At 44.3% G+C, this 18,431-nt stretch overlaps 8 protein-coding genes across 11 annotated transcripts in view; 3 read left to right on the plus strand and 5 right to left on the minus strand.

The window, feature by feature from the left end:
- The window catches only part of LOC6500568 (G protein-coupled receptor kinase 2), a 52,682-nt gene extending 47,130 nt beyond the window's left edge, over positions 1-5,552 (plus strand). Inside the window, exons 4-13 of the mRNA XM_001953456.4 lie at positions 794-889; positions 950-1,070; positions 1,141-1,770; positions 1,853-1,958; positions 2,048-2,237; positions 2,711-2,959; positions 3,039-3,196; positions 3,261-3,470; positions 3,579-3,842; positions 3,901-5,552. Coding sequence (XP_001953492.1) covers positions 794-889; positions 950-1,070; positions 1,141-1,770; positions 1,853-1,958; positions 2,048-2,237; positions 2,711-2,959; positions 3,039-3,196; positions 3,261-3,470; positions 3,579-3,842; positions 3,901-3,993 — 2,117 coding nt within the window. The 3' untranslated portion in view covers positions 3,994-5,552. The remainder of the gene's footprint in view (positions 1-793; positions 890-949; positions 1,071-1,140; positions 1,771-1,852; positions 1,959-2,047; positions 2,238-2,710; positions 2,960-3,038; positions 3,197-3,260; positions 3,471-3,578; positions 3,843-3,900) is intronic.
- Positions 5,553-5,805: 253 nt separating this feature from the next.
- Positions 5,806-6,980, minus strand: LOC6499982 (lysyl oxidase homolog 2A). The gene is made up of 2 exons (XM_001953457.4): positions 6,128-6,980; positions 5,806-6,075 (listed from the first exon to the last, which is right to left on the minus strand). Exons 1-2 carry the CDS (start codon positions 6,978-6,980, stop codon positions 5,837-5,839), a joined length of 1,092 nt encoding a protein of 363 aa, XP_001953493.1. The 3' UTR covers positions 5,806-5,836.
- Positions 6,981-7,071: 91 nt separating this feature from the next.
- LOC6499981 (methylthioribose-1-phosphate isomerase) lies at positions 7,072-10,736 on the minus strand. Of its 4 annotated transcripts, none has more exons than XM_001953458.4 (6): positions 10,433-10,736; positions 9,087-9,235; positions 8,240-8,475; positions 7,935-8,167; positions 7,699-7,862; positions 7,072-7,637 (listed from the first exon to the last, which is right to left on the minus strand). In XM_001953458.4, exons 2-6 carry the CDS (start codon positions 9,216-9,218, stop codon positions 7,308-7,310), a joined length of 1,095 nt encoding a protein of 364 aa, XP_001953494.1. In that variant the 5' UTR covers positions 9,219-9,235; positions 10,433-10,736; the 3' UTR covers positions 7,072-7,307. The 4 variants fall into 4 exon arrangements, with proteins under 4 accessions (XP_001953494.1, XP_014766304.1, XP_032305459.1 ...); XM_014910818.3 differs by having other exon boundaries at positions 9,087-9,241; XM_032449568.2 differs by lacking the exon at positions 10,433-10,736 and adding an exon at positions 9,299-9,594.
- Positions 9,834-11,976, plus strand: LOC6500569 (isochorismatase domain-containing protein 1). The gene is made up of 4 exons (XM_032449569.2): positions 9,834-10,105; positions 10,889-11,179; positions 11,238-11,447; positions 11,508-11,976. Exons 2-4 carry the CDS (start codon positions 11,054-11,056, stop codon positions 11,787-11,789), a joined length of 618 nt encoding a protein of 205 aa, XP_032305460.1. The 5' UTR covers positions 9,834-10,105; positions 10,889-11,053; the 3' UTR covers positions 11,790-11,976.
- Positions 11,977-12,033: 57 nt separating this feature from the next.
- LOC6500570 lies at positions 12,034-13,550 on the plus strand. The gene is made up of 3 exons (XM_001953460.4): positions 12,034-12,626; positions 12,697-13,069; positions 13,133-13,550. Exons 1-3 carry the CDS (start codon positions 12,462-12,464, stop codon positions 13,294-13,296), a joined length of 702 nt encoding a protein of 233 aa, XP_001953496.1. The 5' UTR covers positions 12,034-12,461; the 3' UTR covers positions 13,297-13,550.
- On the minus strand, positions 13,548-14,877 carry LOC6499980 (axoneme-associated protein mst101(3)). The gene is made up of 2 exons (XM_014910817.3): positions 14,563-14,877; positions 13,548-14,507 (listed from the first exon to the last, which is right to left on the minus strand). Exons 1-2 carry the CDS (start codon positions 14,774-14,776, stop codon positions 13,627-13,629), a joined length of 1,095 nt encoding a protein of 364 aa, XP_014766303.3. The 5' UTR covers positions 14,777-14,877; the 3' UTR covers positions 13,548-13,626.
- A 313-nt stretch (positions 14,878-15,190) lies between these two features.
- Positions 15,191-16,506, minus strand: LOC123257628 (axoneme-associated protein mst101(2)-like). Its single transcript, XM_044717384.1, has 2 exons — positions 16,203-16,506; positions 15,191-16,146 (listed from the first exon to the last, which is right to left on the minus strand). The coding sequence occupies exons 1-2, from the start codon at positions 16,372-16,374 to the stop codon at positions 15,278-15,280; spliced, it is 1,041 nt and encodes a 346-aa protein (XP_044573319.1). The 5' UTR covers positions 16,375-16,506; the 3' UTR covers positions 15,191-15,277.
- A 339-nt stretch (positions 16,507-16,845) lies between these two features.
- LOC26515524 (sperm-specific protein Don juan) lies at positions 16,846-18,329 on the minus strand. Its single transcript, XM_014911951.3, has 2 exons — positions 18,070-18,329; positions 16,846-18,010 (listed from the first exon to the last, which is right to left on the minus strand). Exons 1-2 carry the CDS (start codon positions 18,218-18,220, stop codon positions 17,001-17,003), a joined length of 1,161 nt encoding a protein of 386 aa, XP_014767437.1. The 5' UTR covers positions 18,221-18,329; the 3' UTR covers positions 16,846-17,000.
- Positions 18,330-18,431: the final 102 nt, after the last annotated feature.

Below are 18,431 nucleotides of genomic sequence, written 5' to 3' on the forward strand. Positions count from 1 at the left end.
GAAAGAAAGGGCCGAGCTGGAAATCAACGCGCCTTGCTTGATATAGTGATTTATTAGATGAAATGATCCTTTTTTGTGGTCACTAGCTCGCAAAAAATGAAACAAAATTGCCAAAAATGACAGGGTCTGGCTGATTGCCTCAGATTTGGAAGTGACTGCCTCAGACTGAGTAGGGAGGGATGCGATTTAATCCAATACATTCAGCACGAACATATATGTATATAAGCTGGTTAAATTTCTGGTCCGTTCAATCAGTGTCTGTGTCAACAGCCGCTCCAAGTGTCACGAGTCGGGCATCAAGGAACAAGGAGAAGAACGCCTGCACTCAATGCAGTTTATTTGTGCTCGCCCTCTGTCTGTTTATGTGGATGCATTTTATGCATTTCACATTGGAAATATTGTTTTTATGGCTCGTTGGCAGAGCAAATAAAACAGAATTGCCAGCATGACATTAAACCAGGCAGAAGGAGAACTTGTCGATGGGGATGCCGAGTGGCAATCAGTGCACACGTCCGCACCCGCTACTCCACCACCCACCACCCACTACACAGACTCTATTGAAAGTACTCACTTTACCTTTGCACTCGTATGTCAGAGGAATCGAAGTGTGTGTGGGTTCGATGCGACTAGGTAGGAATTAGAAATTCTATTCAAATTGTTTTTCATAAATTGTCAATTGTCTGTTGTGGTTGCCAATGGAGCTATTAAATCCCAAACAATCTCTTGAGTATTCCTTGCACAAAACCCAATCATGGCAAACTGTCTCTAAATAATATTCAACTCTATTTTCCAGGTGGTTCCGACAGCAACAAGGGAAAGAGCAAAAAATGGCGCAAAATATTGCAATTCCCACACATATCGCAATGTATCAACCTAAAAGACAAACTAGGTAAGTGAATTATTCAACAAATGCCGATGGCTCCTGCTCAAAGTGTTTAATATTCAACAGATATAAGTTATGGCTACGTGATAGATCAGCAACCCATTGGTCGTGAGCTCTTCCGCCAGTTCTGCGAGAACAAGCGGCCCATATACTTTCGGTACATAACCTTCTTGGATCAGGTGGTCAAGTGAGTAAACTCTTAAATGATAGTTACTATTTAAAGAGAAGTACTAATAACTCCTTTTTCCGGATTGCAGATATGAAATCGAGTACATCGTGAACCGGATATTCATTGGCCATGACATCGGGCGTCGCTTTCTGGACATCGAACCGCAGCTGGAGCTGCGAAACGGTGGTGGCGGAGATGCCCTGGATGCCGAGGCGCAGGAGGAGCTGCTACTGAACAGCAGCAATGCCAATCCAACTGAAACAGCTGAGACTGAAAACTGCAACAATACCACCGCCAACAACTGCAACAACATCAACAGCAAGAGCAGCACCAACTCGCACAGCAGCAGCATCAATCACAAGAAGCTGGACACGCGCAACCACAATGGGGACGACGCCACCGGGAATGGTAGCAACGGCGACGAAGGAGTCGAATGCCTGGACAGCCGCGAGGACAATGGTCCGGAGAAGAGCAGTGAAGATGGCGGTGGTGGGGGCGAAGACGGTGGCGGTGGCGGCGGCGGTAATGGCACCACCACCTGCGGGGGATCTGCCGACGAACTCGTTCTCGACGTGCTCAACGATGATCTCATAGCGCAAGTGCGTACCAAGCTGAACAGCGGCGGCAAGGACATCTTTGCCCAGTGCGTAAATGCAGTGAAGTCTTTTCTCGCCGGAGAACCGTTCCGGGAATTCGAGAACTCTATGTACTTCCACCGGTAAGTAGTAGGATGGGAAAAAGTGGGATGGGAAACAAAAGACTATAAGCGTAAGCCTTTTACAATTTTTTCTGCATTTCAGATACTTGCAGTGGAAGTGGCTAGAGGCGCAGCCCATCACCTATAAAACGTTTCGCATGTACCGAGTTCTGGGCAAGGGCGGATTCGGCGAGGTGTGCGCCTGTCAGGTAAGCCGGGAACTCGCCACCTGTGGCCACTGGCCACATAACCTCGTTAGCACTCCCCACCCCATACCTTTTATCATTCTGTTGCACAGGTTCGGGCCACTGGGAAAATGTACGCGTGCAAAAAGCTGGAGAAAAAACGCATCAAGAAGCGCAAGGGCGAGTCCATGGTGTTAATCGAGAAACAGATTCTGCAGAAAATCAACTCACCGTTCGTGGTTAATCTGGCCTACGCGTACGAGACAAAGGATGCCCTCTGCCTGGTGCTGACCATAATGAATGGTGGGTATTATCCAGTTACCTTAAATGCCCGTTAGCATTCTTGACATGAATGTCGCTGGTCATCCAGTTAGAGTTAATTAAGTGCTGAGACTCTTTATCGGTTAATCCTGTTACTCTCCATTCGTTCCACTTACCCAGAGCTATACTCGACAGTGTCCGTTGTCCTTCGCTGCCAATTATCTAAGAATCCCACATTTGCATACGTCTATTAAAGCGATGACAAATGCATGTGTTTTCCACGCGATGATTGAGTTTGCGATTTTAATTAAATTCCACAGCATTCAGAGTGGAGAACAAAGCGGCTCCACCGGATCAGTCGGCCTGTCCGTCCGTCAATCCAGGACCTAATTCAATTTGAATATCAAAGCCAAAGCCAATGCCAGGCAGTCAGTCAGTCAGTCAGGCATCCAGGGGCGTTGTCATTGTTCGTTCGAGAAACACAATCAAATGTGCATTCCATTTTCCATTTTCAGGCGGCGATTTGAAATTCCACATTTACAATATGGGCGGTGAACCGGGATTCGAGCTAGAACGTGCCCGCTTCTATGCGGCCGAGGTGGCCTGCGGATTGCAGCACCTGCACAAGCAGGGCATCGTCTATAGGGACTGTAAGCCGGAGAACATCCTGTTGGACGACCATGGCCACGTTCGCATCTCCGACCTGGGACTGGCCGTTGAGATACCCGAGGGCGACATGGTGCGCGGTCGGGTAGGCACTGTGGGTGAGTCTCTAAATTGATTGAATTTTATGTCGTTGGACAGCCCGACTGAGCCCTATTATGTTTTGATTCCGTTAACTAGGTTACATGGCACCCGAGGTCATCGACAACGAGAAGTATGCCTTTTCGCCGGACTGGTTCAGCTTCGGCTGCCTCCTGTACGAGATGATCGAGGGCCAGGCGCCATTCCGAATGCGAAAGGAGAAGGTCAAGCGCGAGGAGGTGGACAGACGTGTCAAGGTATGTACTTCCTGCAATCACTTCCAGTGCATTTTAATCAATTTCTTACTGTGTGCCTTTGCAGGAGGATCCCGAAAAGTATTCGAGCAAGTTTAGTGATGAAGCCAAATCTATGTGCCAACAGCTGTTAGCTAAATCGATAAAGCAGCGCCTAGGCTGCCGTAACGGGCGCATGGGTGCCCAGGATGTGATGGCCCACCCGTTTTTCCACTCCACCCAGCTGAACTGGCGCCGCCTGGAGGCTGGTATGCTGGATCCGCCCTTTGTGCCAGACGTGAGTTGATTCATTTCCATACCCCCATCTATGCATGGTATTGAAAATTCCATTTTGAAACGCCGCTAACTTAAATCACTTTCCAATCCAATCCAATCCACCCAACAGCCGCACGCCGTTTATGCCAAAGATGTGCTCGATATTGAACAGTTCTCCACCGTGAAGGGCGTCAATATCGATGAGTCCGATACGAATTTCTACACGAAATTCAATACGGGTTCCGTGTCCATATCCTGGCAGAATGAAATGATGGAAACCGAATGCTTTCGGGAGCTGAACGTCTTTGGGCCGGAGGAATGCCCCACGCCAGACTTGCAGATCAACGCAATACCCGAACCGGACAAGGCGGGCTGTTTCCCCTTCCGCCGGAAGGTGATTAATACTATTTATAGTTTTCTGGATCAACTACAAGTATTCATTTTTTTTATAGAAGAAGCAACCAGCTCGCACGCAACCCATACCCATTCCCGAACATCTGTTAACTACTAGTCACAGCGTGTCCTCCACGACTGTGGAGAGCTGATAGCATAGATCAGTGGAAGAATCCTCCAAACGGACGCCAGATGAGGACGTCAACACATAGCACAATTTGCGCACAGTTACCCCAGATGCCGGGGTATTTAACAAATGAAGCAAATGAACATCATAGCACAACATAGGTCATGGCCTGGTCAACAAAACGCAATTACAAAACCAAAACCGATAGCGGTTTCTTACTCAGTTGACGCGCAAAACATTTTGTACAATTTGTACTTTTACACAAAAGTTTTCTTAAGAAATTGCGAGCTCATTTCAATGACTACATAATTACATGCATAAATTTATAAATGTTTCCACACACCCTAGAGCGTTACTTAATTGAAAATGTGGTTGCATAAAGCCCGCTCACCCAACTACTTCAAGAGCTAATGCCACTTTTCGGTGGCATCCACACGCAAATCTAAGAAAGCTGCACTTCAAATTGGCCGCCAAGTCTGTCACAGCACCACAAACAAATGTTACTTATAAACAACCACGCTATTTAAATGTTGAATAAAAAAATCGATCACCTATAAAATCATCATCAGCAGAAGCATAAAAAGAAGCACTATCCAAGCACACGGCAGAGTAGATGCAACGCCCAACAGAGTAATGTGTAATTTTGTAAAGTAGTTTGTGCTCAACGGTTGGAAGAAGCGTTGGATTGGAAGATGTTCTAGTTAGCATTTGTAAGGAAGTTAAGAAAATGACATGAATACTCGAAAACTTGAATGCATTTTAAACAAATACTTAACACATGATACAAGCTACAACCTAAACAAATACATAAGCTATGTAGTTGTTTACGCATACGTATGTGGATTGTACATTAAACAAAATATAATTATTTATACGATTTTTAATTTTTATTGCCGCACACTTTTGCTACGCTTTTCGTATCGTTCTTTGACCCTTTTCTGTTGCCTAAGTTTAAGTTGGCCAAGAGCAAGAGGTTACGATGGGATGACCTTGTCACTGATATTTGTTTTTGTCATGCAATAAATAATAACAACAAGTTATGGTTACTAATGCTAATTAATTGAGATATCGATGTCACCTAGTGTCTAAGTTTTGTGTAAACGTAGCGTAGGCCTTTTGTAATTAGCAAACAACAAATATGAAAGCAAAACAATTGGAGAATTTATTATGTTAATATTGAAAATTAATTATTAATATTGAAATTATTGGCAGTTGTAGAGATGCCGAGTGCAAGTTTTAGTTACAATTCATTTCATTTTAGGCACAACTAGCAAATTTTAAGGCATACAATTGAACTACTATCAGCACAAGAGCCCGCTAACAAAAATCTGAAAAACACGCCATCAGCCAGCCCCCCAAATCCAAATCCAAATCCCAATCCAATTTAGCACTACAACTACAATAAAGTGAAACCAAACTGAGCAAGCGCCGAAATATTTATCTTTAGCAATTAAATGCATATTTATAGAGCATCGTAAATACCAGATAAACATACATAAATAAATATATTCTGTAAGCGAAATGATACAAAATACAAAGCAAAGAGAAGAACATTCAAAAACAATAAACGTATTTAACTAAAAAGTAATGTGTTTTTATTTTTAAAAAATATGATTTTCTATTAAAAGAGGACTTTATGAAAAACAATACTCAAAATTTTGGACAAGGTAAAGTCCTTCTAAGAGTTTAATATTTGAAGAAATGATAATCTTCTTTCAAAAACATTTATAATTGTGTTTTAAATGTTATTTTACTATATTTTTTACATTTGACTATATTCGATTTTAGTCTGAAAGTATGCAACGAAAACTTATTTTTCCCAAGTAAAAAATTCAAAATTTAAATATGTGATATATTATTCCTAAAAATCATATTTTGAACCACAAAGGCGATCGCCGGCAGTTGTAAATCCTGGTGGTTTTGTGGACTCCCGTGTAATCGAGCATGCATTCTGCTCCATTGTTCTCGAAGGAGATCTCCCCGAGCTTGTACTCCGGATTGAGAGCCACCCGCAGAATGTAGCGCCGGTTGACGGGCACTGTGGTCACATCCACCCATTGGCAGTCCAGGACGTCGGTGTATACATCGGCGCAACCCATTGAAATTCCTGTGGGAAACAAGAGCTTAGTTATGAATGTGAGACCATTGCCTTAACTCACCCTGGGTTGTGTTTCCACAAGTGTATTTGCTACGGATGCCCGGCCGACACTCCGAGTCCATTAGGCAGAAGGATGCTTTGTGCCCCTGGGCCACCTTTTTGTACTTCAAGTCGTAGACATCGAAAGTGGCGAACACGTTCATGCTGTGATAGTGTCGGTGGCACTGGTGCCACACCCAGTCCTTGTAGTTGGCATATGGACTCACGTCAGCCGTGCCCACATTGCTCGCCTTGACGGAGAAACGCAGCAGTTTCCTTTCGGCATTCGGGTTAGTCCTGCGGATCACATAAGCGTCGGCAGACACACACTGCTCCTCCATGGCGCAGGTGAGCCGCGACATGGGCACCGCCTCCAACCGAGCACTCCTTTCGATGTCCCGCAGTCCGATTTCAAGATCAGCCGAATGGCTAACGCAGGACACAACCGTAATGTTCGGATTCCGAGCGTTACAAACGTTTGGATAATGGGACTCCCGCGTGCAATCCGCCAGACGGCGCTCGTTGCCACGACAAAGTGTTCCCACCATTTCCCAAGGATGCTTCTTGCTATCCCCGTGCTCCGTGCTCATGGCGGCCTTGGACGCGTACCCCAATCCCAGCTGGCGGCACACCACATTGCCCTCCCGCATGCTCCAAGTGGTGCTGCAGATACTTCCCCAGGTGGCGCCAAAGTCAAAGCTTACCTCAACGCGACCTTCCCGCAACACCTGCACCGCTCCGCGAGTGGGGCGATCGGTTGCCAGGCGCACCTTCATGTTCCGGTAGTTATTTTCGACATTCAGCCCACGACTGCACAAGCACTGGCCGCACCCGAGCAGCAGGAAGAGGAGGATGAACATCGGTTGTGATTCCATGGCCCACCTGGTAACTTCTGACTGTCTATGCTGAACACCCAAGCCGCTTTAAAGCGGAGGAAACAATGCCCCGAGGGGAACAACTGGAGAATGGGGCTACATATGTAGGAGGTATATTGTGCGTTCTATTTTCCCATCGGTAGACCCACATCTGCTACGCAGGCGGCACTACCAACGGGAACACGTTTGTATACAAAACTCGGCTGGCAAAATGCCTATTCCGAGCGCATGAGTGTGCTCTTGTTTTTTTTCTTTTTTTTTTTTTGCGGTTTCTGTTTTTAAGGGGTATGGAGTGCATTTGTAAACAAAACAATTTCTGTTCGCCTGTTATGACTCGAGCAGCTTGGTGATCGCTTCTTTCAGTTCTTCCGGCTTAAAAACGCCTCGCTCTGTAATAATTCCGGTGATTAGACTGGCGGGTGTCACATCGAAGGCGGGATTCCAGCAGTTGATGCCTGGCGCGGCGATGCGGTGCTCTCCCACATGCGTCATCTCCCGATCCGGTCGCTCCTCAATGATGATGTGGTCGCCGCCGGGTATGGCCAGATCAATCGAGGTCAGGGGGGCGGCCACATAGAAGGGCACACCATGGTGCTTGGCCACAACTGCGATCTGATAAGTGCCAATTTTATTGGCCGTGTCGCCATTGGCTGCCACCTAATGGAGAGGACATGAGGTAAGGCGAAGTATACAACATTATAATACATTTTTTCGTTACCCGATCAGCTCCAACCACCACTCCAGCCACATTCTTGGCCCGCAGAAGAGCAGCCACCATGCTGTCCAGGACCAAGGTGGCTGGGAATTTCTCGTGCACCAGTTCATAGGCTGTGAGTCGAGCTCCTTGATTGTACGGACGGGTTTCTGTACAGTACACGTGCTCTGGAATGTATTAGTTTCAATTTTAAATAAAATTCAACCAACCTCTAGTATCAGTTTGTAATTAACGCTTACCCAGTTTTCCCAGTTCGGCCAACTGACGAACTACTCCTAGTGCCGTTCCATATCCGGCGGTGGCCAGGGAGCCCGTGTTGCAGTGGGTGAGCACCCGAACTGGTCCCGCTGTACCAGTTTGAGCTCCGGCCGCTTCCGCCACACGCTTCAGAATGGCTTGGGCGCCATGTGATCCAATGGCTTGGTTATCGGCAATGTCTTTCTCTAGCATCGCCTCGGTGGCATTCAGGAATCTTTAATGTAACATGGTAAACGTTGGCGGCGCCTTGGGCTTGGGTTGCTTGCTTAGCGACGTTTGATGTTACCTTTCCTTCATTCCGGCTACGTCGATGGTCTCGTCCTTGGTGAGGTCGTTGGCCAGGGCTAGAAGCTCATCGGCGGCGATTTTCATGTTGACCGCCGTGGGTCGAGCGGAAACCAAGTAGTTTAGCTTTCCCTCCACCTCCTGGCGCAGCCTCTTCTTGCTCTCGAACTCCTCCGGATAGATTTCCACGGCCAGGGACAGGCATCCCACGATGGCAATGGCGGGGGCACCTCTTACCTAAAAGTATGGTATTTAGCAATGGTATGATGAGGTGTTTTCTATAAATTTTTAATTTTTTCTGTTATAAATAGTACAATTACGTCGAATTAAATCGCTAACTTAGAAATGGTCGCTCTTAGTTGGGGTTGAATTTGGAAGGAAGATTTTATCAATTACTTAGACAAGGCCGAGAAGATAAGAGGTCGCATGACCTTGATGGGTTTATCAGATGACAGAGCAAAAAGCCACAGTCGAGGGGAAGGGAGTTCCGCGTGATAAGGCGCGTGTTCCCAAACCCTAAACGATCCGGTCCCAAAATGATGCTAAATGAGGTAGGTGTCCGGGGGCATTAGCCCACCAAGAGCCATTCGCCGAGTGACGTGCAAGGAGTAGTTTTATTTTTGGCAAGCGTTTTTCAAAAATTTTTAATTTCAATTACGTTATTTATAGGCGCACAAGAGACAGACGACAAGCGACAACCGACAACCGACAAACGACATACGTCGGAGTGATCATTGCTTAGATTAAGAAATGTACCAATAAGAATTTTAATGGATGCCGCGCATATTTGTCACTAGTGGGCATTTTGAGGGGAACCTCGGGACAGGGCACCTTTGGCACTCACTCACCTGCATCTTGTTAATGACCTTCCAGCCGTCCTCCACACCTCGCACGGCCACGTACTTGGACTGGACAGGCAGCAGCAGCTGGTCGAGGATGTCCAGGCTACCCCGCGAGTATTTGATCGATTGCAGACTCATCTCTCTACCGTTTTGTACTGTAACTGGGAGAAGAATTTGGATTTATTAGTGGCCGAAATTGGTCGAGGCTGGTGTCACACTTTTTTGGCTGCCAATGGAGCACGGAGCCCGCGAATCGCTGGCAATTTATCAGTTATTAGTCGAACGCAACCGCAACCGCAAAGGTTTCCAATCGAAGCTCTCAACGCTTTTCGGCTACGTCTGCCAGGCGAACGGATCACTGAGAAACTGAACGCGCCGCCTGGCGCACTCTGCTTTCGGCTTTGGGCTTTGGGCTTGGGACTTGGGGCGTCGAAAGAGTTTTTAACGATTTTTGGGGCCAATGTGAGAGCGAAAGTGGCGAGAGCAGCGCGCCGGCGTTACACGTGAAAAATTAATCCAATTCATTTGACATATTTTTTGTTAACTAACCGACTTGGTCTGGCATAATCGTAATTTTAATTTGCTTACATATTTCATGACTATTTGAAACTAAACCTAGGGGTCTAATAAGTCTGTTCTATAATCTCTTTGTTGAATTAGTTATCTTATCATACTTTTTATGACCATTTTGGTGATAATTATAAGATAATAATCGGGGCTTACAGAGTAAGAAGAGGGATATTTGTAAGTGGATAGAACATAGAACAAGACTGTAGTTTTTTCTCTGTGTATGATCCCTCGGAGGGGAAGGGACCGGAGAAGAGGCAGTTCGCCGTGGAATCGACTAGACATTGGCGATTAATTCAATCTGACACACTGGCCGGTGCTGCTCTGCTTTCGCCTATTGATAAAGGCTTCGGTTGCTGACGTTGAATTTTCTTGTTGACATTTGTAGGGGAGTCGCGCGGGCCCCAGTAATTAATCGCCCCAGCTTATCTGTCGCCGCACATTATTATTAGGCAATTGTGAGTGCTGGTTATAATTTATACGGCTGCAATTAGTTGGCCCCGCGGTGTGACAGGAACTATTGCATTGGTCCTGTGCCAAGAACATGGCAGATTTATTAAAAACGAGGGGGGCGTCAAACAGCTCCACTGGTCGTGAAGGTGGGTCGCTGGTTTTGTTTTTGTTTTCCCTGGCTGGTGCAGCAACTGGTGGTTGCGGTAAAATAACCTCACCCACCCACACCGAAGCAGCGGCGGCCAGCGAGCGCCAGGTGAGCGCTTGTTATGAAACAATGTTGGATCTGCAAAAATTTACGTAAAAATAGGCGCATTGAGAGCATCACTTACCTGTTACTAATAATTTAGGCAGTGATATAGTTGTGGACTTAATTAACTCCTTGACTTTGGCTCCGAAGACTGGCGAGTGGGGCTCCCTCTTGCAACGTGCTTCCGTCTCTCTTGGCCGTGTGACACGTGTTTGATATCATTAATTGTTAGTATGTTGGGGGCGACAGCCTGCTCTTATAATTAGATTTTTGGAAATGCGCAAATTGCCACTGAAATTCGCTTTCGGCGTTTTATTTACGCGAAAATGTCCAAGCAAAATGTCCCACTGTATCGAAAGCAAAACACTAAGCAGCTGGCGTTCTAGCTATTTTAGGGCAATTTTTAGCTTATTAATAGCCAACTTTATTTATCTGACTTAGTCCAGCCTCTTTAAAAACGAGTTTTTAGTAAGTTTTATGTGAATTAATATTTCAAAAATACATAATTTATTTAATTTTCATTTATTTTTCTATTTAGCTCGTTTTTTCTTGATAAAGATTAAACATTTACCAGCACTGGACTAAAACCAACGTAGTTTCGCCGCCAGTCGCTAGATGGCTCTCTCAGTGGGCGCGAAATTTAAACTCAGTAGTCCGTCAGATTTGTGTTTTTTGGAAAAATAAAAAAAATTTAACAGTCGTCATGGGAAAATCGACACTGTTCCGCTTAGTGCCAGACAAAACGGTCTTCCTGCTGTGCGACATCCAAGAGAAGTTCAGACCTGCAATGCCACTCTTGGATAATTTAATCAAAAACACCACTAAGTTGGTAAGACAGAAAAAGTGGTAGGATAATGGACTGGTTGTAATGCTAATTCCCTTTCCAGCTGGCAGCAGGGAAGGTTTTCCAGGTGCCTCTACTGGTCACCGAGCAGTATCCGGAGAAGCTGGGCAAAACCGTCTGTGAGCTGGACATCGAACATGCCTGCCTCAATGCGCCCAAGACCCGCTTCTCTATGCTTGTGGACCCGGTCCGCAAAAGCATGGCCGATATCTTCGGCGGAAAGCCCAAGACCGCAGTATTGTTTGGGATAGAGGTGGGTAATTGAGGATATATATTTATTTTATATATTAATGATTCTCTTCCCCCATGCCAGACCCATGTGTGCGTTGAGCAAACTGCTTTTGATTTGATGAATGAAAAGATTGATGTTTGGTTGGTGGCCGACTGCTGTGCCTCGCGGCTTAATCAGGATCGGGATTTGGCCCTGGAGCGATTGCGTCATATTGGTTGTACTATTGCCAGTTCGGAGAGCGTAATCTTCAATCTGTTGGGGGACAAGAATCACAAGGCCTTCAAGCAGATAGCTCCCCTGGTTAAGAACGCTTCTGCCGACATGGAGCTGTGGAGGCCCACGAAGAAGCCACCAAAGAAATGAGCCTAGTGGTTTTTTAATCATTGATATTCGCCTTGAAAATGATCCTGATGAAGAGATATATGAGAAGGAATCTTGGTAAAGTGGACAGCCGAAGTTGGCTCGCTTCTCCCACTTCATTTCCAGCTCAGAACATCCACTGGAAATTTGTAGTAATTAATATTCAAAAATTTGGAAATTAAAAATTCAATTTCACCTATTTTTACTTCCGGAAATATGTGTTTTCGGAGGAATGCTGATTACGTTGAGAGGGAAACTGCCGACCGATAAGGTGTGGGCCAAAAACCCAAAATAAACAATCGATGAGCAATACTTTTGGAGGCATTTGATAAGAGACTAAAGGTCCTTAGAGGCAATTAACAATATCTATTCAAAGCACTTGTACTCCAGCACCAAAGCATTCTTGAGAGTCGACATTTTTATGAATATTTGACTAGGCCAATCGGAGATGTTTATCCGTGGGCCTATCTGGAGTGCTGATTCTGCGGATTTCGACCGGCACGGGGGTGTGCAACTGTTATTATTTATTCTGAATGTTATCGACGAGGTGTTATCATCCTGAGAGCTACTGTAAAACTCTCAAAACTCGCCGCGATAAGACGGACAGGGGAGTTCATATAAAAAGCGGTGCGTCGATGCGGGTGGCATTGTGAAAGTGAAACCAATATAGCCACCATGAAGTACCTGCTCAGCGTGACTCTGCTCCTGGCCATCGGTCTGCAGCAGATCGATGCCCACGGCATGATGCTGTCGCCTCCAAGCCGCTCCTCCCGCTGGCGCTACGATGGATCTGCCCCCCAGAACTGGAACGACAATGAACTCTTCTGCGGTGGCTTGTATGTAAGTGGTGGAGCTTCGAGGGTCAATCTTGGAATACACATTTAACATAATGAGATCTATCTCCTTCCAGACCCAATCGAACAACGGAGGACGTTGTGGCCTGTGCGGTGATAACTTCTTGGATGGCCAGCCCCGTGCTAACGAGATCGGAGGTAACATTGGTGGAGTGGGTGCGATCACCAGGAGCTATGCCGCCGGAAACGCCATCACCGTGGGCGTCAAGATCACCACCAACCACTTGGGTCACTTTGAGTTCCACCTGTGCAACCTGGATGTTTACGGATCCGAGTCCGAGGAGTGCTTCGAGAGCAACCGGCTTCGATTCCACGATGGCAGTGACAAGCTGAATATCGGCACCCAGTCCGGCGAATTCGACGTGACTGTTATCCTTCCCGACGGACTCACCTGCAGCCACTGCGTCCTCCGCTGGACCTATGTGGGCGGTAAGTTTCAAAAATCTTATCCATGTTTAGTCTAAAACTAATGGGAATCTTTTCTGTTCTTAGCCAACAACTGGGGTATGTGCGACAACACCTACGGAGCTCTGGGCTGTGGTCCCCAGGAGACCTTCAAGAACTGCGCCGATGTGAGCATCAGCTGGGGCCGCAATATGCTCACCGACCTGGTCAACAAACAGGAGCAGCCCGTGGCTCCCATCGAAGTGGTCTAAGCTCTGTTTCTACAGGGATTCCACAACCGCCAATTAAGTCTGAGAGTGCTTCAAGCCAAATAGTCAGCCAAAGCTAATAAAGAATCGAACATTAAATGGATTGTTTAGTTGGGTTTTTGATTAAAGTAATAGGAAATACGAGATCATAAGAGCAAGAGCATGAATTGTAGAATTCAAATATGAAACTTATTTTTGTCAAGGCGCTAAAAAATGGTTCCTACTATCTCTCTATTAAAAATCCACTTTAAACCTAAGTGTGAATTATTATATATTTTTTTTTATAATTATTGTGACAAGTTTTCCTTAGACCCGATAGCCCCAATAGCGAAATTAACACTTCTTCCCGTCCTTGGACCCACTTCCGCCTTTGGCTCCTCCGTCTTTGGCTCCACCTTTCTTGGCATCACTCTTTCCGCCACTTTTTGCTTTTTCCGCCATTTTCTTACACTTTGCAGCCTCCTCGTCCTGTTTCAAAATGGCGCACATCTTTTTCGTCACCGTCTCCATTTTCTCTTTCATTTTCTCCGCCGATTTCTTATCGCCTTTGGCAGTCTTCTCTTTGGAGATTTTCTTTTTGGGGCATTTCTTTGTAGCTGATTTCCCGCATACGTTTTCCTTTGCCTTCTTGACCAGTTCTGCGCATCTCTTTTTGATGTCCTCCTGCTTCTTATTCTTCGCCATGCCTGCGCATTTTTCCTTCTCGGCCAACTCGGCGCAATTCTTCTTCAATTCTTCCGCATCTTTTGCCTCCTGGGCGGCATCCGCTTTCTTGGCTTTCTCTTTTTTGGCCTCTTCGGCACATTCATCTACTTTTGGCATTTTGGCGCATTTCTTTCTTTCTGCTTCCTCCTTCTTTTTGGCCAATTTTTCGCAGTTCCTTTTCAGTTCAGCTTCCTCCATTTTTCGGATATATTCCGCACATTTCTTTTTTATTTCGTCTTCTTTTGAAATCACTTTCTTGACTTCTTTGCCACATTTGCCATCCTTGTCGCCGCTGCCTCCTTTCTTCCCGCCGCTTCCGCAAGGACCTCCTTTCTTTCCTCCTTTTTTCTCAATTTTGGCGCATTTTTTCGAATCCGATTTTGGGGATTTTTTGGCCAGGCATGTGATATCCTGCAACTCCAGGTCCTTAAGAAGTTGACGCTGCCTCAGAAGGATTTTCGGGTGGCTATTGGAAGTTGCTATTCTTTGAATAAAGTTTCCGGCAATACCTGTGAAATTTTCAAAATAAAAAAATGTTTATGAAAAAAAGCTTATGAATTTTACCTTTTTGAATGAATATATTTTTTCGTATCACTGGCAGGATCTTCTGGTCGTCCTGATTGACCTTCCATTCTTGACTCTCCGCCCTGCTTGGTAGCACCTGCTCTGGACGGCATGCCAGGTGGCTGCCGCGGATGATCCCAATGGCGGATTTCAAGGAACGTTTGTACATTCCCGTGTAGTTCGTCGTGTGTTTTCTGTCTAACAATTTTAACATTAGGGAATCAACAAGAAATTTAAAAATTAGGAAAAATACCAAACACAAAAAAGCTAAGAAAGAAAAAGGTCTAGGGAAAGTGTGTAGCAATTTTAATACTAATTACTTGAGAATATGTTTATGATATATTTGAGTGACATTTAAAACGATGAATTGTATGTTTGTGTATATTTTTTATTTAACAAATGAATAAAGCGAAAGAAATTGGCGGCTTTTCATATTGATTTATGCTTTTTGTTTCAAAATATGAGTGTGCCTGCATTTTTGGCGCTTTCTTCATTTTTTCTCCTATGTAGAAACTACATGCATATGTAGAAACTGACATTCTTAGGCGCTCCATCTATATATAACGATTTATGGAAGGTGGCGCCATCTATGTAATGGCTAACAATAGACAACTAAAACAATTCTAAATTAAAAATTGTTAATCAGGCACTATACATTTTATTAGTAAAATTTATATATTTTATTATTTCGTATTTCCCGCGTTAACTAGCAACCCTATTTTTTAGGTTTCTTGCACTTTTCCTTTTCGGCCAATTTCTTGCATTTTTTCCGGGCCAAAGCCTCGCATTTCTTTTTTAGTTCCTTGCCTTTATCTCCTTTTTTCGCTTTCTTTTTACATTTATCCTTTTTGGGTTTCTTTTTACATTTATCCTTTTTGGGTTTCTTTTTACATGGATCCTTTTTTTCCTTCTTTTTACATGGATCCTTTTTTGGTTTCTTTTTACATGGATCCTTTTTTTCCTTTTTACATGGATCCTTTTTTTCCTTTTTACATGGATCCTTTTTTGGTTTCTTTTTACATGGATCCTTTTTTTCCTTCTTTTTACATGGATCCTTTTTTGGTTTCTTTTTACATGGATCCTTTTTTTCTTTCTTTTTACATTTATCCTTCTTGGCCAGTTCAGCGCACATTTGTTTTTGGGCGAGTTGGGCGCATTGCTTGATGAGGGCGGCTTCCTTTTTCTTCTTGGCCATTTTCTTGCACAGTTTCCTTGCCAATTTCTCGCATTTCTTCTTCAGCTCTGCGTCTTTATCCTTGCCGCCTTTTCCTCCTTTTCCGCCTTTTCCGCATCCTTTTTTTCCTTTCTTCTTCTTCTTCTTTTTCTTCTTATCCTTTTTGGCGAACTTCTTGCATATTTTTTCCATTGCCATTGCAGCGCATTTTTTCTCCAAATCCTTATCCGCGTCCTTGCCCATACATGTGATCTTGCATTCTTGAATATGATCCTTCTGGCGCTCTAGGTCTTCCAAAAATGTCCTTTGCGTTGCGGGCTCTTGGGGTGTGCTCTCCAGCCGTCGAAAAGACCCAAGATCCAAGTCCGTTTTTCCAATATTAAAAGTTGATTCCAGGGGAGCCGAGATTACTAAAATTATAGAGCCTGTCTTGATGAACTGTGTTAAACTCAAATATACTAATTACCTTCATTTCCGATATCTCGGTCGATATTTAATTTCTTCGTCCTGATCTCGATCCACCACTTGTGGGTCTTGCGGTCTTGTGGAATCGCTATGATTGGGTTTAGGAAGCGGGTGCAGGCTCGAATGCATGACGAAGAGTACTTAGTTAAAGTCAACGCGGTACGTGGAAACATTCTATTTGTAAAACCAAAAAATAAAACAAAAATAAAACTACAAATTTTGGGCCGAAAAAAAATTCTTAGAAAAAATTTAGTGTTGCCTATAAAAAGGCATGCCCGAGACTGATTTATTCGAGGAGAAGCATAGCTTAGTTGGGATCGGAATTCGGGTGACTTTAGAATCATGGGTATAATGTGGAGATTTCCATATTTTATGTAGGGAAGTAAGGCGATACTAAGGGGATAAGGGGATATGGATACAGGGGATAAGTATCCTTGAATATGTTTGTCTCCCGCGTTGTAGGATCTACCGAAATCCCGCCTTATACTCTCCTACTAATATACTTAGTTATATAATACTTACCATATTATACCAAAAATCAACTTGATTTAAAAGTTGTATCCTTTTTTCTAAATGGTCCCTAAGCCCATATAACTCCTAATCTTACATCTGGTATTACAGTTTAATTAGTTCTTCTAACTATTGTTATTAACTTTTTAAAGTTTTATTTATTTCATTTTAGATATTTTTACATTTTTCAAATATTATTAATATATCAATTTTGATAAATTTAAAATTTTCTACATTTGGCGTATTAATACAATTTTTATGGTTCAATCAGAGTTAACTTAGTGGGTTTTTAGCATTTTGGTTTCGGTTTGTTAGCCATCCGCTTGCATTGCTCTCGTTGTGCCAGTTTTTTACACTTTTTAAGGATTTTCATCATTTTGTCTCTCTTGGCCATCTTCTGGCAAAGGTCTATTTCGGCCAATTTCTGGCAAAGCTTTCTCATTTTCTCTCTTTCCTTGCATGGATCTTTTCGACAAGGATCTACCGGCGGTGCGCAAGGATCTTCCTGGTAGCAGGGATGTCCCTTGGCGAAAGTTATCTGTCGTTTCTTGCACGGATCAGGGTTGCAGGGATCCTCCTCGACGCATCCCTCTTGCGCCTTGTTGCGGCACGCCTCTTTTTGGCGTTGTTCTTCTTCGCGCTGCTGCTGTTCTTCCATTTGCCGGCATTCTCGCAGCAGGGCCAGCTCCTTGCACTTCTTCTCCATGTCCACCTTCTTTTTTTTGGTCTTACGCTTCTGTTTTTTGCATTTCGCAGCTAGGGCTTTCTTCTTACATTCCTCGTCGATGGCCAGTTGCTTGCACTTCTTCCTCAGCTCAATGTCGCAAGGATCGCACGAGTCTGGCCTTTTGGCCAACTCCTTGCACTTTTTCTTCAGCTTCATCAGCTCGCACTTCTCCTTCATGGCCAGTTCGCGAGAAAGCTTCTTCAGAGCGTCCCTCTTGCGTTTCTGCCGGTTGGCCACCTGCTTGCACTTCTTTATTATTTCCGCATCCTTCACCTCCTTTCCACAATTCTTCATTGCCCTCTCCTTGGACTTACACAGACACTCGATTTTTAGAGTTTTCTTAGAGTCCTGTTTCGGTTCGCTCTTCTTTGGCATTGTTATGTTTTGACGTGTTTCCTCCTCCAGTTTTCGTATCGCAATCCTCCGAGACTGTTGCGTCCGCAGCTCGTCCAGGATATCCGTACGCAAAGACTGGAACACGAAAGCATCCTTTGCCTCTTCTATTTGAATTCTTCCGAGTCGCTTTCTTAGGGGACTTGGAAATGCATTCGGCTGTGTCTCTTCCAGGGGATCTTAGAAATAATTAAAAAAATTTAATAAGTACATCAGTAATAAGTTCTATGATTCTTACTTTTTGTTGGCTCAGGTTGTGGATCAAAACTTAATAGATCTTGAAGCTTTGGCAAGTGCTTGCATCTGAAGAAGAAATTCGGATGCATCCGTCCGTAACACAAATGTGACCCATTGACCCGACTCAATGCTAACGCCGTTCTCTTGAACATACTACAAATTTTCAAACTAACCAATATTTCACATTAAATTTTGAAAGAATCGAAAAAAAAATATACAAAAATTATTTGAATGTCTGCCAATAGGTTATTAGGTTAGTTGTGAAATGAGAGATTATTTTAACTTGAACACATATGTGACGTAAAAATCGACGCCAGAAAATCTAAAAATGGATTATTGATTTGTAAATTGTGATTTAGTTAA

The sequence above is a fragment of the Drosophila ananassae genome, chromosome 2L (assembly GCF_017639315.1).
Source record: "Drosophila ananassae strain 14024-0371.13 chromosome 2L, ASM1763931v2, whole genome shotgun sequence".
Taxonomy (NCBI): domain Eukaryota; kingdom Metazoa; phylum Arthropoda; class Insecta; order Diptera; family Drosophilidae; genus Drosophila; species Drosophila ananassae.

Coding starts and splice junctions, on each gene's coding strand:
- LOC6499982 (XM_001953457.4), bottom strand. CDS start 6,980: ATGGAATCACAACCGATGTTCATCCTCCTCTTCCTGCTGCTCGGGTGC. Junction 6,076..6,127: donor TTGTGGAAACACAACCCAGG/GTGAGTTAAGGC, acceptor TGTTTCCCACAG/GAATTTCAATGGGTTGCGCC.
- LOC6499981 (XM_001953458.4), bottom strand. CDS start 9,218: ATGAGTCTGCAATCGATCAAATACTCGCGGGGTAGCCTGGACATCCTC. Junction 8,476..9,086: donor AGGTCATTAACAAGATGCAG/GTGAGTGAGTGC, acceptor CCATACTTTTAG/GTAAGAGGTGCCCCCGCCAT. Junction 7,863..7,934: donor GGCCGAACTGGGAAAACTGG/GTAAGCGTTAAT, acceptor AATACATTCCAG/AGCACGTGTACTGTACAGAA.
- LOC6500569 (XM_032449569.2), top strand. CDS start 11,054: ATGGGAAAATCGACACTGTTCCGCTTAGTGCCAGACAAAACGGTCTTC. Junction 11,180..11,237: donor TCAAAAACACCACTAAGTTG/GTAAGACAGAAA, acceptor TTCCCTTTCCAG/CTGGCAGCAGGGAAGGTTTT. Junction 11,448..11,507: donor CAGTATTGTTTGGGATAGAG/GTGGGTAATTGA, acceptor CCCCCATGCCAG/ACCCATGTGTGCGTTGAGCA.
- LOC6500570 (XM_001953460.4), top strand. CDS start 12,462: ATGAAGTACCTGCTCAGCGTGACTCTGCTCCTGGCCATCGGTCTGCAG. Junction 12,627..12,696: donor TCTTCTGCGGTGGCTTGTAT/GTAAGTGGTGGA, acceptor ATCTCCTTCCAG/ACCCAATCGAACAACGGAGG. Junction 13,070..13,132: donor CCGCTGGACCTATGTGGGCG/GTAAGTTTCAAA, acceptor TTCTGTTCTTAG/CCAACAACTGGGGTATGTGC.
- LOC6499980 (XM_014910817.3), bottom strand. CDS start 14,776: ATGTTAAAATTGTTAGACAGAAAACACACGACGAACTACACGGGAATG. Junction 14,508..14,562: donor AAATATATTCATTCAAAAAG/GTAAAATTCATA, acceptor AAAATTTCACAG/GTATTGCCGGAAACTTTATT.
- LOC123257628 (XM_044717384.1), bottom strand. CDS start 16,374: ATGTTTCCACGTACCGCGTTGACTTTAACTAAGTACTCTTCGTCATGC. Junction 16,147..16,202: donor CCGAGATATCGGAAATGAAG/GTAATTAGTATA, acceptor CTATAATTTTAG/TAATCTCGGCTCCCCTGGAA.
- LOC26515524 (XM_014911951.3), bottom strand. CDS start 18,220: ATGTTCAAGAGAACGGCGTTAGCATTGAGTCGGGTCAATGGGTCACAT. Junction 18,011..18,069: donor ACAACCTGAGCCAACAAAAA/GTAAGAATCATA, acceptor ATTATTTCTAAG/ATCCCCTGGAAGAGACACAG.